Here is a 13,779-nt window from a genome sequence, read left to right on the forward strand (position 1 = left end):
TGGAGCAATCAAGGAAGATCACTGGGACCGTAGACAGCGATATTTATGTTATTCGAACACGGAAACAAACCTTAAGGGTAACACCTCAAGTCTGTGGCACTCTCCTGTTAGCCACGGCCTCGGGGTAACAGATTTGCAATCTTGAGTTCAGCCTTGAGGGCTGTATCTGGGCAAAATTTTAGATCAACGCCACTGTTTGTATCTCCCTTAAACCACCTCCGAAAACTCAGCCGTTCGATTTATTAATGAAAGCCCGGACATCTATGGAAGAAACCCACTGTCATTCGCTCCTCTCTTTTTGTTTTTTATTTCCAAAGGGCAAGTTAACTTTACTGACTCTCTTCGTCTGAATCACATTGAGACCTGGCTGCAAAACTGGCGTGAGCTGAGAAAATTTGTTGAATCTTTGATGTTATGTTTGTGTCATTTTCTCGCTGCCTGCCGCCAACTGAGATGTAAATGCAAGTTGGGTCTACATGCCGACAACGCATTTGATGTCTCATCGGCTGGCAACATTCCAATTGGTCCTTCAATACTTCTCAAATTGTGATTGGCTATTCACCTTCTGTATGATAGGAGTCTTAGCCCGGAGGGAAATGTAGCCAGTAATCTTCGGAACTGAAAGTGACGTTGAACCCTCTGCAAAACATCCACAGGGCTGTCCAATGGCTTGCAGACCTTTTATTGATTGGGTCGTCTACTTCTGACCAGCTTAATTATTCCACTCAAAAATAGGACACAACGCTCCGGCGCTGCATTCACCTTTCTTGTTAAGGCAATGATCGTCATTTACCCCATCAATTTACTCGGTTTCCTTTCTGCAAGACAGGCATAAGCATGTCTCTACCCATGATGCAGTGCACATTCGTCCTTTTACTACCAAGTTGCGATACGGCGGCCCACGAACCTTCATTTTGAGACGAGGGAGCCGTTGTCTTATACAACAGCGCTTGAAGCCGATGTCCAGTTTGATGAGGAGTATTATATAACATCTAAGTTCTCTCAGTTTCTCCATTGCCATATGGGCCTTCGCCACACCCCTCACACAACCTGCCATTTTTACACACTTTCTGTTCACCCCTTCGCCACCTAGTTTCTTTGAAGGTTTTACCATTTATCTTTATTTAGAGTTCTATCCTCTTAGCCTCGCAGTTATAGGTATAGAAAAAAATGGCCGGCAATAGCAGCACACATATTCCATACGAGGAGCGTTGGGAGCACCTTAAGCCTATAATCATCGATGCCTTCCTAGGTAATGGCAGACATGGAACCGAATCCGCTTTGACAATCCCCGAGCTTGCCGAATTTATGAAGGAAAAGCATTCCTTCAAGGCAGAGTAAGTGGAGAATCGTGAGAGTACAATCATGGAATTGTGGATCTGATACTCTTTTCATTGTCAGAGTCCATCAATACAACCATCGGTTTCGCAAATGGAATATTAAAAAAAGAATTCTCAAGCAAGAGAAGGATGCTATTGTAGCCGCAATAGGAAAGCGCGATTACACCGGCGCGAGTACGTCCAGCGTCACTTATCAGCAAGGTGGGGTGATGAAGCCGGTAGATACGAAACAGATGAAGCGATACCTCAATGACAGCATTCGCCATCAGGCTACCGAACCCCTTAGTCCTGGAATGTAAGTTTATCCAATCAAGACATCATGGTACAAGGAGTTGGTATTAACCTTGATATGACTGGAGGTTTTCCCAGTGGAATCTGCCCTACGCTGCTTATCAGTCCTCAATTGTCGAGTCTATGGATGAATCATCTCCATTTGCACACTTCGCAGCCACACCCCAGTACTTGGATATTGATACCCCAGAATCTACTACCCCTGGTGGAAAGGTTGCAGGTGCATCGCCAACGACTGTATTGCTCCACAGAAAGATTTTGCGAGACCGCTCAAACCTTCTTCTGCAAGGTCGCCGGGAGGAACTTCTTAGTGGATGCAGCGACAACGACAGAAGGTAACTGGTATCTATGTCTCACTTATCCATGGCTTAGGGCTTATCTGAGACATAAGCTTTTGTCCGCGTGGCTACATGATTATTGGATTCATTCCTACATGACTGCAAAATTCTGGGGCAGGGGCCCTCAGGAGTGGACTGCAGGGCTAGTCTCAGAGGTAATTTCTGTGCCGATGAACTTGGAGAGCACCCTCATGGTTTCGTCGCCGATGGAGGCTACCTCTGCACTTTTGCCACAATCCTCAGATGCCACAGAGCGAATCCAACCGACAAGCCTATGCAAATGGTCAATTCACTGCCAAGACGACGTTCGGTATAAAAGAAACCACTGTTTATTTCAGACAACGAATGCAGAGTTTGACCTGCATGACCAGTCTTCATGGGCTCCATGGTCAGGCTCTGAGATGACAGATCAAAACTTACAAGTTTCCATGTACGAAGCTTTCAGTCAAAGTCGATTCAGTAAAATAACCACCGATGAATTGCCAATTTCAATCGAAATCGTGAGAGAGGCTGTTGGAAAGTCACCTGAAGAACTCGAGGTGGACGCATGGGCTTTCGCCATCATGGCTGGAAATCTGGAGCCCATATTTCAGATGTATGAGAATGAGTGGAGTCCATGTCTAAAAAGAGTTGGAGAGATTTTCCCATTCCATCTTGCAGCATCTTTTATGGACGGTGGCCATACATGCTGCCTTGTTATGCATGGCCTCATCTGTTTACTTCAAGAATCCTTTCCGATTACTCTAAACAATGTGGACGCAAACGGACATACAGTTTTGGACAGCCTTATGATCTCTATTTTGAGATCACACACCGACCTAGCACCATTCGAAGTCAGCGAAAGCTTCAGGCAGTCGATCCGCTTCCCTGGCGAAGAGAAAGACATCTGCGGGCGATGGGATGTCGACTCCCCGCCTATCCGGCAACTATACAACGCCGGAAATCCTCGAATTCCAAAGCACTGGAAGCATTGCTTTTGCCACAGTTCAGCTCAAGCAGTATGTCACAATATCATTGCAGTATTCGGGCCTGCATCCGCTCCAGATGTCGACGCCCCCAGCGGACTTTTTCGACGTTGCTGTGCTAATTGTGGTCTGGAGCTGAAACTTGGGCCTCTCCATACCCTTATTATTGTTGCATTCTACCTTTCAGAACGTGGAATGGATGGTGAAACTCTTTTTGGGGTGGTGTCATGTCTGACCTGCCTTCTAGCCCTTGGTGCTAATGCAAATTTGACTGCTGATGTGTCAGTCGAAGAGTTACTTGGATCTCCGGACAACCAAGGATGCCGACATCAGCCTGTTGATGCTCTTCAGCTCGCACAGCAAATACCTGGTTCAAACATTGATAGATGGAGCTTGTCCTGTAAATGTGGCTGGAGATGCCTACTGTTAATCTTAGGTCGTGCAACCATTGGATTAGCCAGAGAGCCGAGTACGTCAGCCTCGCAGATAGATGATGCCTGTGGAAGTATACTGAGTGGCGGAGCGTTGGAAGAGAACGATGTTATGGACGAAACTTGGGGCAATGCTGACGGCCTGAGCGAAGTATCGGTTAATGAATGTCGTGCACGTGGAAACCATGATTTCTTCGGCATTCCTTGTCAGGAAACAGATATTGGTATTCTCTGGGCAACAGTACAAACGGAGCTGCTAACCTACCGGAAAATCTCCAATCTGGACCCCAACATCTCAGACAACTTTCGGCTGGCCGCCCTGGAACGCTGGCTCGAGGGATCGACAGAATGGTTCGAAACACCGCTGGTTGAAGACGAGATTATGAAAGAACATTCAAAGTGTGGCTGGTTTGTGGACTCTCAACAATTCTTCAACCCTATGGTGTCTGAAACTTGCTCGATACAGTGTATGAACATGGATGTACAGTCTAGGGCTTCGTTCATTGAGCTTCTCGGCCCCTATGATGGAGAATTCTTGATGAGTTGACAAGGTTTAGCTGATTAAAAATAGGATGAGATAACAAGATACATGGCAGACAGAACGAGCGGATATGTTGAGTACTCGAGAGAAATCTCGATTATTTACTATTGTAAACTCTAAGTCCAGAGAAAAATAAATTGCAAGATATCTCCTCTTTACACTTTAATATGTTTTGATTTTAGACTTTGGCACACCGACATTGTGATATGTCTTCACAAGGCTAAAAAGGAAACAAGAATATACAGGAATGTTGATAAATATTGATTACTGAGCGGAGTAATTGTATTTTAACCGGTCCCAAGGACTCTACATAGCGAGCTGTCTAACACTTGCCTCTATAGCTGCTAGAGCATCCATGTTTTCGCTCTCCATCTTCAGCTTCACCGCGGCTTTCCTATATTTGCTGTCTTGCAGTATTCGTTCTACGCCTTTTCTGATCTGATCTGGCGTTGGCCACTGTGTAGCGAGACTTACGCCAAGACCGGCATAGACGGCCCTCATAGTGACCTCAATCTTCTCTTCAGTCTCGCCTGCGAGCACAATGGGGACGCCATTTCGTACAGAATGTGTCAATGCACCATAGCCTGCGTTGGATATGAAGACGTCTGTGTATTCAAGAATAGCGTCGTAGGGAAAGTAGTCCACAACCCGAGCGTTCGGAGGAACCTGAAAGTCAGAGGGAAGTTGAGCGCCACGTCCTCCCAAGGTCGCAACGATAAGAACGTCTTGTACGTTGGAAAAGGCTCTGATGGCCGGTAGTATGAGCTCGGAGTAGTCTGAATTGACGGTGCCCTGAGATACAAAGATGACGTGGCGATATTTGTTATCTTTCTGTGTCCTCTTGACTTCGGACCACCATGGAGGGTACTGGAAATCAGGACTTATCACAGTTCGCGGCAATACACCAACAAACTTCACTGAAGGTGGTATGTCGGAGATGGGATATTCAAGTCCAGGCGAGCAGAGTTGCAGTACGACGTCGTGAGCTGTGTAGCATGATCTGAAGATGTTCCTCTCCGGAATGCTTGTACACTCGGCCCTCTTCAATGCATTCTGGTATGCATCTACCATGGGCTTCATGGGACCTTTCTCGACTAGTTCCTGCAGGGCCTTATTTCGTCGACGGCCTGACTCTGTAGAATCGGGAGGGAGACCAAGTGAAACCGGGCCTGTGTCTTGGCTTTCCATTACAAATGCTGCAACACCGATGCCAATAGTCTTTGGTATCTTCGAGAAGCCCTGCGGTAGTGGTCGACCAAGTCTGAACGGCAAGAAAGACCAGTTGAAAACATCTTCCACGAATATGATTTGGCGGCTCGGGTCGCGCGCCTGAAGCATAGCCAGGACTTTCTCAGTTGTCGCCGTCCGCGTTGGCAGTGTGTCGATGAACACGGCTTTGATCTGGGCAGCGAAACGCTCAGGCCCTATCGGCAAAGCAGCCGCTTCTTGGAGGACTTGGAATGTTGCGTCTGTAAGAGGGTTGTCCGTGTGAATCCATTCGCACCCAGCCTCCTCGACCTTGTGGCGGAAGATTGGAGGCGTGACAAAGACAACCTCATATCCTTTCTTTACAAGGTAATCCGCAATTGCCAAAAGAGGGTTCGTATGACCCTCCCCAGGGAAGGCTATGATGAGTATGAGGGGCAAATCCCCTGTTCCGTTTGTGCAAGTGATTGTGTTTGCTGCCATGATGTTGACTGACAACTCAGTCGGATTTGTATAGAAACCGATTTGGCACTCAGGCCGACTGACTATCTCCTAAATACTCACTCAACGTGGGTGCGAAAAGTAATAAAGTTCCCCTCTTTGCTTATCAAGCATAGGAGACAGGTCGCATTGAACCCTGCGTCTCGCAGAATCAGATGTGGATGAGATTCTGTGGGTCAGATGCATGTTTGCATGTTTAAACGTAGCAATTAGTTGACTAACAGGAGACACGGAGCGATTGTCCATGCCTACTTGCGTATCATCCCGACTTGGCGTGTCACCTACCGCGGTCGAACAGCCGCCTATTCCACATCAAATATGAATCCGCTATGTCTCAAATGCCGCGAAGCATAGAATATTTAAGACCCATGCATGCTTAGAAATACAAAATAAGCGTGAGTCCACGTGCCAAACCGATCGGCACCTTCACATGTGCGGCAAACAATCGACAGACAAGATAGGTTAAATAGCATAATACCTAGGGGCGGAAGTCAACACCGCTATCCTTGGCACCAATGGCATGCCATGTTTATAAGTAGAAAAATCGGCATGCGTCGCGGCAGCCTCGGTGTTACGAGCAATAATTTCGGAACGCCATTGCATTAAATCATCACTCAGGTACGAATTACCCTCTCACGAAATGCAAACCGTTAGAAAACCACTGTGCGTTTAATGGGCATCGAATAAAAGTACGCTATCGCAGTTGGTCTTTTGAAAAGAGGAGCTTCCACTGATATAATTCTCTGCAGTTACCGTGGCATGCCTTCTGCCTTTTAAACTACTCAGAAACAACAACTATTGCTAGGTTCCTGTCGACCAAATCATAGAGCAACAGAAACCCACAATGCCAGCCTTATCCACACAGTTGATCTACCAGTTTACCTTATAATGCAACTTTGACCTCATCCCGGAAGTTGTACATGTTCAGTAGGGCAGTCACACTGCAGCGGGGCTCAGCACTTCGATGCAACGCTATCCGCGAATCGCGATGTCGGGGCCTACTTAATCTCAGTGCTCGGCCTCTCGGACTCAAACGCGAACCGCGAGTTCCGTATTCTTTCTTCTTTCTCAAAATTCAACTTTGTGCAAATGCGATTTAGCCTAGGGTGAGTAAGCACTAAAGCACGGACGGTCAAAGGAGTGATTATCACAACGTATGCCAAGACTACGGATTCGCACAGACATTGAAACGTCGACGGTTCGGTTATGTTCTTCTCTTTCTAACGTGTGTATTACACGTCTGCAATAAATAATCTTCTCATAACCGGGTTCGCAATATTCATATCACACATACGCTGAAGTAATGTTATTTTTGGTGCTTTTGCGTCGAGAAAGAAGTGAACTGTTGTGAGGCGTTCACTGCTGTGAGAGATTATAGTTGTTCTTAATGAGCGACTTCATATTCCAACCGTCAGGCCAGTGCCCTGGATAAGAATGGTAAGTTTTGAGAACTTTTAACTTTAATTCTTTTACCTAAAGATGCTGGCTATTATGCTAGAATTATTTCTAACAGGGCAATGTGACAGTATTGCTAAATAACTAGTTGAAAATTTGGGTCGCGGTATCTGCGAGGTGATCCAATGTTCATTTATTCATTGGTTCTCTATGGCCTCACGAACTAGTTGGAGTACAGTAATACCAGTGAAGTAATGGCCATGGCTTCTGTCTACATGGGCTACGCGGCGTAGTGTATGTTGGTTAACTATCGTTCGCTTAATATGCCATGACTACATAAATACCCAACAGCTTAACAAACTTATCTAAGTTGATGATGGAAGCAAAAAGCCCTCGGTATTAATTTCACGTTTTTTATTCGATCAACGTTTAATTGCGCCCTCCAACCATAACACCGAAAGTATTGCCACCACCACCCGCCACGGCCTTTTTGGGCACTTCTCCACTGGTTCATGGTGTTACTCAAAGGATACGTGATCCTTAATGTTTGAAAAAACAGGAAAACACGGGCCTATTCCATCGGATGATGATAGATTACAGTACTTGCGAGGTTCTCAACAATCAAGATACGTGTCGTAAAGAATGGTGGAATTTTATGGTTGAGAGGAGTTAGAGAGAACTGGGAGTACTGTGTACTATAGTCCGTCAGCACCTTATGGGATATGCCATTGAGTTTGACTTTATCGCCTGGTCAGGAGTTTGCCTAGTTTCTGAAGCTTTGGGAACTTTCTAAAGAAGGCGCGCCCGGTTTCTGATGATAAAGACCACGATGGCAGCCAAAATTGAGGAAATTGTCAAGCAAAACATCATAATCTAGATGCCGTTTATATAACGCCCTTCATTATTGGGGTGGGTAGTAAATAACAGTTGCCCGCCATTTGCGGATTGAAATAGCAACAACAAACTACATTACATGTGGCTACGCAATAGTAAGTGAAGTTGCTACCTTTGTCATACACTAATAGCTTAGTTGTAATTTATCTCCAAGTTTTCACTACCCTCGACACCAAGATATTTCAAGATTGCCACATTTTTGGCAAACAGATGCTAAAAGACCTTGTTAGATCGTAATTTTATGACATACAGTTGAGCTTTTTATTGAAATTAGTAAATAAAGTTTTAGAGGACTGGGGTATTGTTAAAACTGCCTTGGCCGAGATCCTGATCGACACGCATTAATTAAGGTCTAACTGCGGCTTGCTCAATCGAGGATGATCGAGGATTCTCACGGTCTCGCCGAGCTGTGGATGATTGGCGACAATAGCGCTTGGCTTGGCTCGGATAAATCTCAATGTACAAAACAACTGGGAGTATCTACCTAGGTTCTTGAGTATGCCCACGATGAAATGAAGCTGATATTAAATAATATTGACTGCCCTAAAGGCGCAAACTGTATTGGACAAGCGATCTAAAACTTATCCACTTCTTCGAATTGAATCTGAGCCCGCTCTCTATTGCTGTTCGATGCGATAAGCCTAGCGGCTGACTGCCATGCTGAGATAAATCAGGAAAGAGGCCGCTGATCTCAAACATCCCTTTAAAAACTCGTCCGAACATTCCGGACACGACATCGATGGGAACCTAATGCAACGCTATAGATGGGTTTTGGGACCCTCTATCAAACAAATAAGCAGACTTAATTCGAATTTAAAATAAGAACAAGGATCGATCAAAGTCTATTCCTTAGCCATTGAAACTACTGAGCCCCGCTTCATTCGCATTCGTACCTCAAATGAAGGTCCAATTGGAAACATTTAGACTTAGAGTTTACAGGGTTACTTCGCCTCACGTTCTTGAGCCCGCCGACAATGTGTGAACACCGCCGAGATGGCAACTCTCCGCGGGTAAAAGCGACAGTAACTTTAATTAGCGAGTCCAAATTGAAGGGAGAGAGGGGCGGCGGAAGTCTGACATGATGACGGAATGAATAACGACTCAGGCTTACTCAGTGATGGCATCCTGCATCCTTCCTTCTGAGACAATTGCGCTGACGGAGGGGTACTAGGCCTGGACTTATTACTTATTCATTCGGTGTATCCTGCACATTTTTTCTCCTGAACTCGCCAAACACCATGCAGTCGTTCGTTTCCGTCGTTTGTTTTTTCGCTCTGCTGGCGCAAGTCTTCGCCTGGGGACCACGCCAGTCTGGACACGGTCCCCCAGGCCACTATGGCGGGAAACATAAACACGATGCTAGCTTTAACCCGGATCACGTCTTGAGATTGACCTACGAAAACGTCTCGATTGGATGTCATACACGCATGTCAGCACTGGTCAACGGCACCTTGTACGGACCGACGCTGCGGTTGAAGGCTGGCAGGAGAAGTTGGATCAGGGTATACAACGACATGCCAGAGCACAACGCGACCATCCATTGGCACGGACTGAGCATGCGCATGGCACCATTTTCGGACGGAACACCGGCCGCGAGTCAATGGCCTATCCCTTCTGGTTACTTCTTCGATTACGAGGTCTACCCGCTGCGATCGGAGTCAGGCACATACTTTTATCACTCGCATGTTGGATTTCAAGCCATGACAGCATCTGGGCCGTTGATAGTGGAGGATGAAGAAGCCTCGCCATATCCTCACGACGAAGAGCGCATCGTCTTTCTTACAGACTTCTACAACAAGACAGATAGTCAAATCGAAACAGGATTGGTAGCCTCGTCTTTCTCTTGGTCTGGCGAAACCAATGCGGTTCTTATTAACGGCGTGGGCGTGTCGATCGGCGAGACAGCAGGAACCGGGGATTGCAAACTTCCGGTCATTGACGTTGAGCCTGGCAAGACTTACCGCCTGCGCTTCATCGGCGCAACGGCCTTATCCATGGTGCAGATGGGCATCGTAGATCACGATAATTTCACCATCATAGCAGCAGATGGTCACTACACGAAGCCGCACACCGAAAAGTTCATGCAACTGTCCTCTGGACAGCGGTTTGATGTCATCTTCAAGGCCAAAACCGAGTCGGAGTTGAACGGGAAGACGGACTTCCTAATCCAACTCGAGACAAAAGACAGGCCCAAGATGTACCAGGGCTACGGCGTTCTTCGGTACACCAAAACCAAGGCTGAGATCACGACGGCACCAGCCACTCCTCCTCTATCGCTCTCCAACAAAACCTACGAGTGGGCAGAGTACGCATTGGAACCGCTTAAGCCGAATAACTTCCCTAAGGCTAGCGAAGTAACACGTCGCATTCACATTGACAACCGCCAACTCGCACTACACACCACCCTGTGGCAGATGAACGGGTTGCAATGGAATGAGACTTCTTCGCCATATCCCGGGGACAAGCCTTACTTGATAAACATCTACGAGAACGGGCCGTCTGCAATTCCAAACTATACAGCAGCCATTAACAACAATGGCTGGGATCCAACTACTTTGACCTGGCCAGCAAAGTTGGGCGAAGTGAGTGCACTTCAGAATGGGTTATGTACATTGAGTGAGTCCATCACTGACAAGTAGCCTAGGTTCTTGAGATCATTTTGCACAACACAGGATCGCTAGTGAATGGCAACGGTGGCCTTGACTTCCATCCCTTCCACGCTCACGGTGGGCATTATTGGGATATCGGCAGCGGGAATGGAACTTACAACGCTACTGAAAACGAGGAAAAACTGAAAAATTATAATCCTGTCCGCCGAGATACCACAAATCTTTACAGGTACGGGGAGAAGACAACATCAGGTGAAGTTTCTGGCTGGAGAGGCTGGCGACTTCGCGTCGAAGACGCCGGGGTGTGGATGGTAAGTCTAACGCCCCCTTCACAGAAAGTAAAACCAAGCTTACATTCGTCAAGATCCACTGTCACATATTACAACACATGGTTATGGGCATGCAGAGTGTCTGGGTCATGGGAGATTACAAAGACATCACAAACATTCCCGCCGTGGATGCGGCTGGCTATTTGAAATACGGGGGGAATGCGAATGGCAATGCCACTTTCGCACCGTCCGTCGTACACTTTTTTGACGAAGACTAGGAGAATTAATACCATTAGAATACACTAAATTAATATCGACAAAGTTAAATGTTGGAATCGGCATCCGGCACGGCAAATATCATGGAGTGTAGCATCATAATCAGCCGGAGACCCACAGCAAGGGTTCTTCCTCTTGATGGACTGAGTGAAGACCAAGCGACCGCGCACGTTTTCGAAGCCAAACTTGCTACTGGTGTCGCACTGTAACGATTCGTGACTCGCGAATCTGCCGATCAAATGCTAAATCACCAACATAAAACGGTCCGACCCGCGATGCTTGGCATTACCAAGGTGAAAAGGGAATAGTTATTTTCAATTTTCCGGGCAAGTTCGTTTGACTAGGTATTAGGGTCCAAGTGTTTAATAATGTCGCTCCCCTCTCTTTGTTCCCCCGGGGCAGAAATGGCGGTGCTGCTGGCTATTACCTCCGTAAGTTGTCATTCTGACCAATTGGTGCATCAACTGACATCTCGTAGGCTGCACTGTTCATCTTAAGTCGTGCCGTTTACAACATTTTCTTCCACCCCTTGCGGCACTACCCCGGGCCTCGGCTATGGGCAGCAACCCGACTGCCTTGGAATTTTGTCAACCTCCGAGGTGGCCTCGCCTGGAGAATCCGAGAACTACACGAGACCTATGGACCAGTCGTGAGAATTGCGCCAGACGAGCTCTCCTACACAAGCTCCACCGCCTGGAAGAAAATATACGGCCAACGTTCGCCCGAGTTCACAAAGTGTTTCGACGGTCGCGGGATTGCCGGTCCAAATATCACCAACCCCGACGTTCGCAATGGCGGCATAGTAACAGCTGATCAGGAGCCACATGCCCGACTTCGAAAGGCAGTCTTACCAGCATTCAGTGAGCGGGCGCTGCGAGAGCAAGAAGAGATCCTGCAGTTGTATGCAAGCAAACTCATGGAACAGCTTCGAGCTTCCAGTAAGAGCGACGCTCCCCAGGACCTGGCTAAATGGTTCAGTCTAGCGGCATTTGACATTGTCAGCGACTTGGCTTTTGGACAGGCTGCCGGCTGCCTCGATGATGCATCCCAGCCCTGGCTCCAAGTCATTGGCGCTAGAGCGCAAGGCATTGTGCGGTACCAGTTCGCGATTCACTACGGCCTTGAAGGCTTGCTGGAGTGGCTTGCACCGAAGGCCCAGAGACTGGCTTTGAAGAAACATGCAGAGCTGACGGCCGCAAAACTCAAGCGCCGACTCCAACAGACGAAAGCCAAGAAAGATTTCATGAGCTATATCCTGGAGAATCCGCAGGCAAGCTTAAACAACGCCGACCTGGCAAGAATGGCGTCAGCATTTATCGTAGCGGGCAGCGGCACCACTGCAACAGCGCTTTCTGGGATCACGTTCTACTTATGCAGTAACCCCGAAAAGTATGAAAAGTTGATGAGAGAGATTAGAGACACTTTTGAAGATGAAGGAGAAATTACAATGACCTCCACAGGGGATTTGCGTTATCTAAAGGCGGTCATTGAAGAGGGACTCAGAGTTTATCCTCCAAGCCCGAGTACACTTCCAAGATTTGTGCCCAGTGCCGGCGAGGAGATTGACGGTAAATGGGTACCGGGTGGCGTAAGTGTTATCCCTTGTTGTGTAGTTGAACATTCTATTATGTGTAAACTCTACTCTGACAACTTTTCACGGCAGACGGCAGTTGGTGTTCATCAACTCTCGGCCGGTTACTCACAACTTAACTGGAAGAGGGCCAATGAGTTTATACCCGAGCGTTGGTTAGCCGGGAACACTGAGTCAGAGTTTACCAAAGACGATAAGTCTGCGAGTCAACCATTTTCTTTTGGCCCAAGAAACTGCGTTGGCAAGAGGTAAGACGAGAAATGATTATTCTATAGACAATGCTAACATTGGTTGTAAAGTATGGCGTACGCCGAGTTACGTATCATCCTGGCCAAACTTCTTTGGAACTTCAATCTTGAATTGATGGACGAGTCAAGGGACTGGCCCTCGATGCAAAAGGTTTATCTTATCTGGCAAAAGGGGCCCTTGATGATCAAGTGTCGGCAAAGGCATCAACGAACGTCGAATACCATCTAGTCAACCCCTTTTGTTCCAGAAGACACTATATATAGTTTTTTCGGCTCTTTGGTAGCGTGGTGAGCATGTTGTCTAAAACCGCATGCAATTTTCGCCTTGAATAAAAACTTTCCACAAGCAGGCCGAATGAATGAGTTTAGACACATATACTGACACGCAATTCCCTAGCATAAAAAGTAACGATACTGACCATCCTCTAATTTAGCTCCCCTGTCCTAATTCAAGAAATCGATGCTATTCCCAGTTTATACGCTGTGCTCCATAAGGATCTTCTCTATTATCGCCTAGAGCGTAGCGGTTGTAGACAAGATCTAGAGGCATTTTGCCGTGTTGATGTTCAGCATTTGCCAAGCTGGCCTTGAAGGGCAATGCGCGTGACTTAACCGCATTATCGACCTCATTATTCTCTAGTGCGATCCAGCGTTCTGCAAATAGTTCATTGGAAAACAGGTCGCGGAGGTGAAGAAAGACGTTAAGTTTGTGACGATTAGCCAAATCCTGTGCTTTAGTCGGGAGTCTTGATTTGAGTTTGGTTTGTCGTCTAGAGGCTCTTTGCACAAGCATCGCCCGCCCCATTAGAAAAACAGTCTGCCATTCTGTCTAATCGAGGTAACGCAATCTTCTGTAGAAATGGCGGAAGCTTCTGTACGCCAGC

At 47.1% G+C, this 13,779-nt stretch overlaps 3 protein-coding genes across 3 annotated transcripts; 2 read left to right on the top strand and 1 right to left on the bottom strand.

The window, feature by feature from the left end:
• Positions 1-4,212: 4,212 nt before the first annotated feature.
• EsH8_II_001547 (glycosyltransferase) lies at positions 4,213-5,595 on the bottom strand (the record flags this gene model as incomplete). The annotated part of the gene is made up of 1 exon (XM_083264845.1): positions 4,213-5,595. One exon carries the CDS (start codon positions 5,593-5,595, stop codon positions 4,213-4,215), a length of 1,383 nt encoding a protein of 460 aa, XP_083122167.1.
• A 3,545-nt stretch (positions 5,596-9,140) lies between these two features.
• EsH8_II_001548 (Cupredoxin) lies at positions 9,141-11,058 on the top strand (the record flags this gene model as incomplete). The annotated part of the gene is made up of 3 exons (XM_083264846.1): positions 9,141-10,484; positions 10,547-10,822; positions 10,876-11,058. 3 exons carry the CDS (start codon positions 9,141-9,143, stop codon positions 11,056-11,058), a joined length of 1,803 nt encoding a protein of 600 aa, XP_083122168.1.
• A 402-nt stretch (positions 11,059-11,460) lies between these two features.
• Positions 11,461-12,899, top strand: EsH8_II_001549 (cytochrome P450; the record flags this gene model as incomplete). The annotated part of the gene is made up of 3 exons (XM_083264847.1): positions 11,461-11,487; positions 11,535-12,644; positions 12,720-12,899. The coding sequence occupies 3 exons, from the start codon at positions 11,461-11,463 to the stop codon at positions 12,897-12,899; spliced, it is 1,317 nt and encodes a 438-aa protein (XP_083122169.1).
• Between the last annotated feature and the right edge of the window lie 880 nt (positions 12,900-13,779).

Source organism: Colletotrichum jinshuiense, chromosome 2, assembly GCF_051148585.1.
Source record: "Colletotrichum jinshuiense chromosome 2, complete sequence".
In the NCBI taxonomy this organism is placed as follows: domain Eukaryota; kingdom Fungi; phylum Ascomycota; class Sordariomycetes; order Glomerellales; family Glomerellaceae; genus Colletotrichum; species Colletotrichum jinshuiense.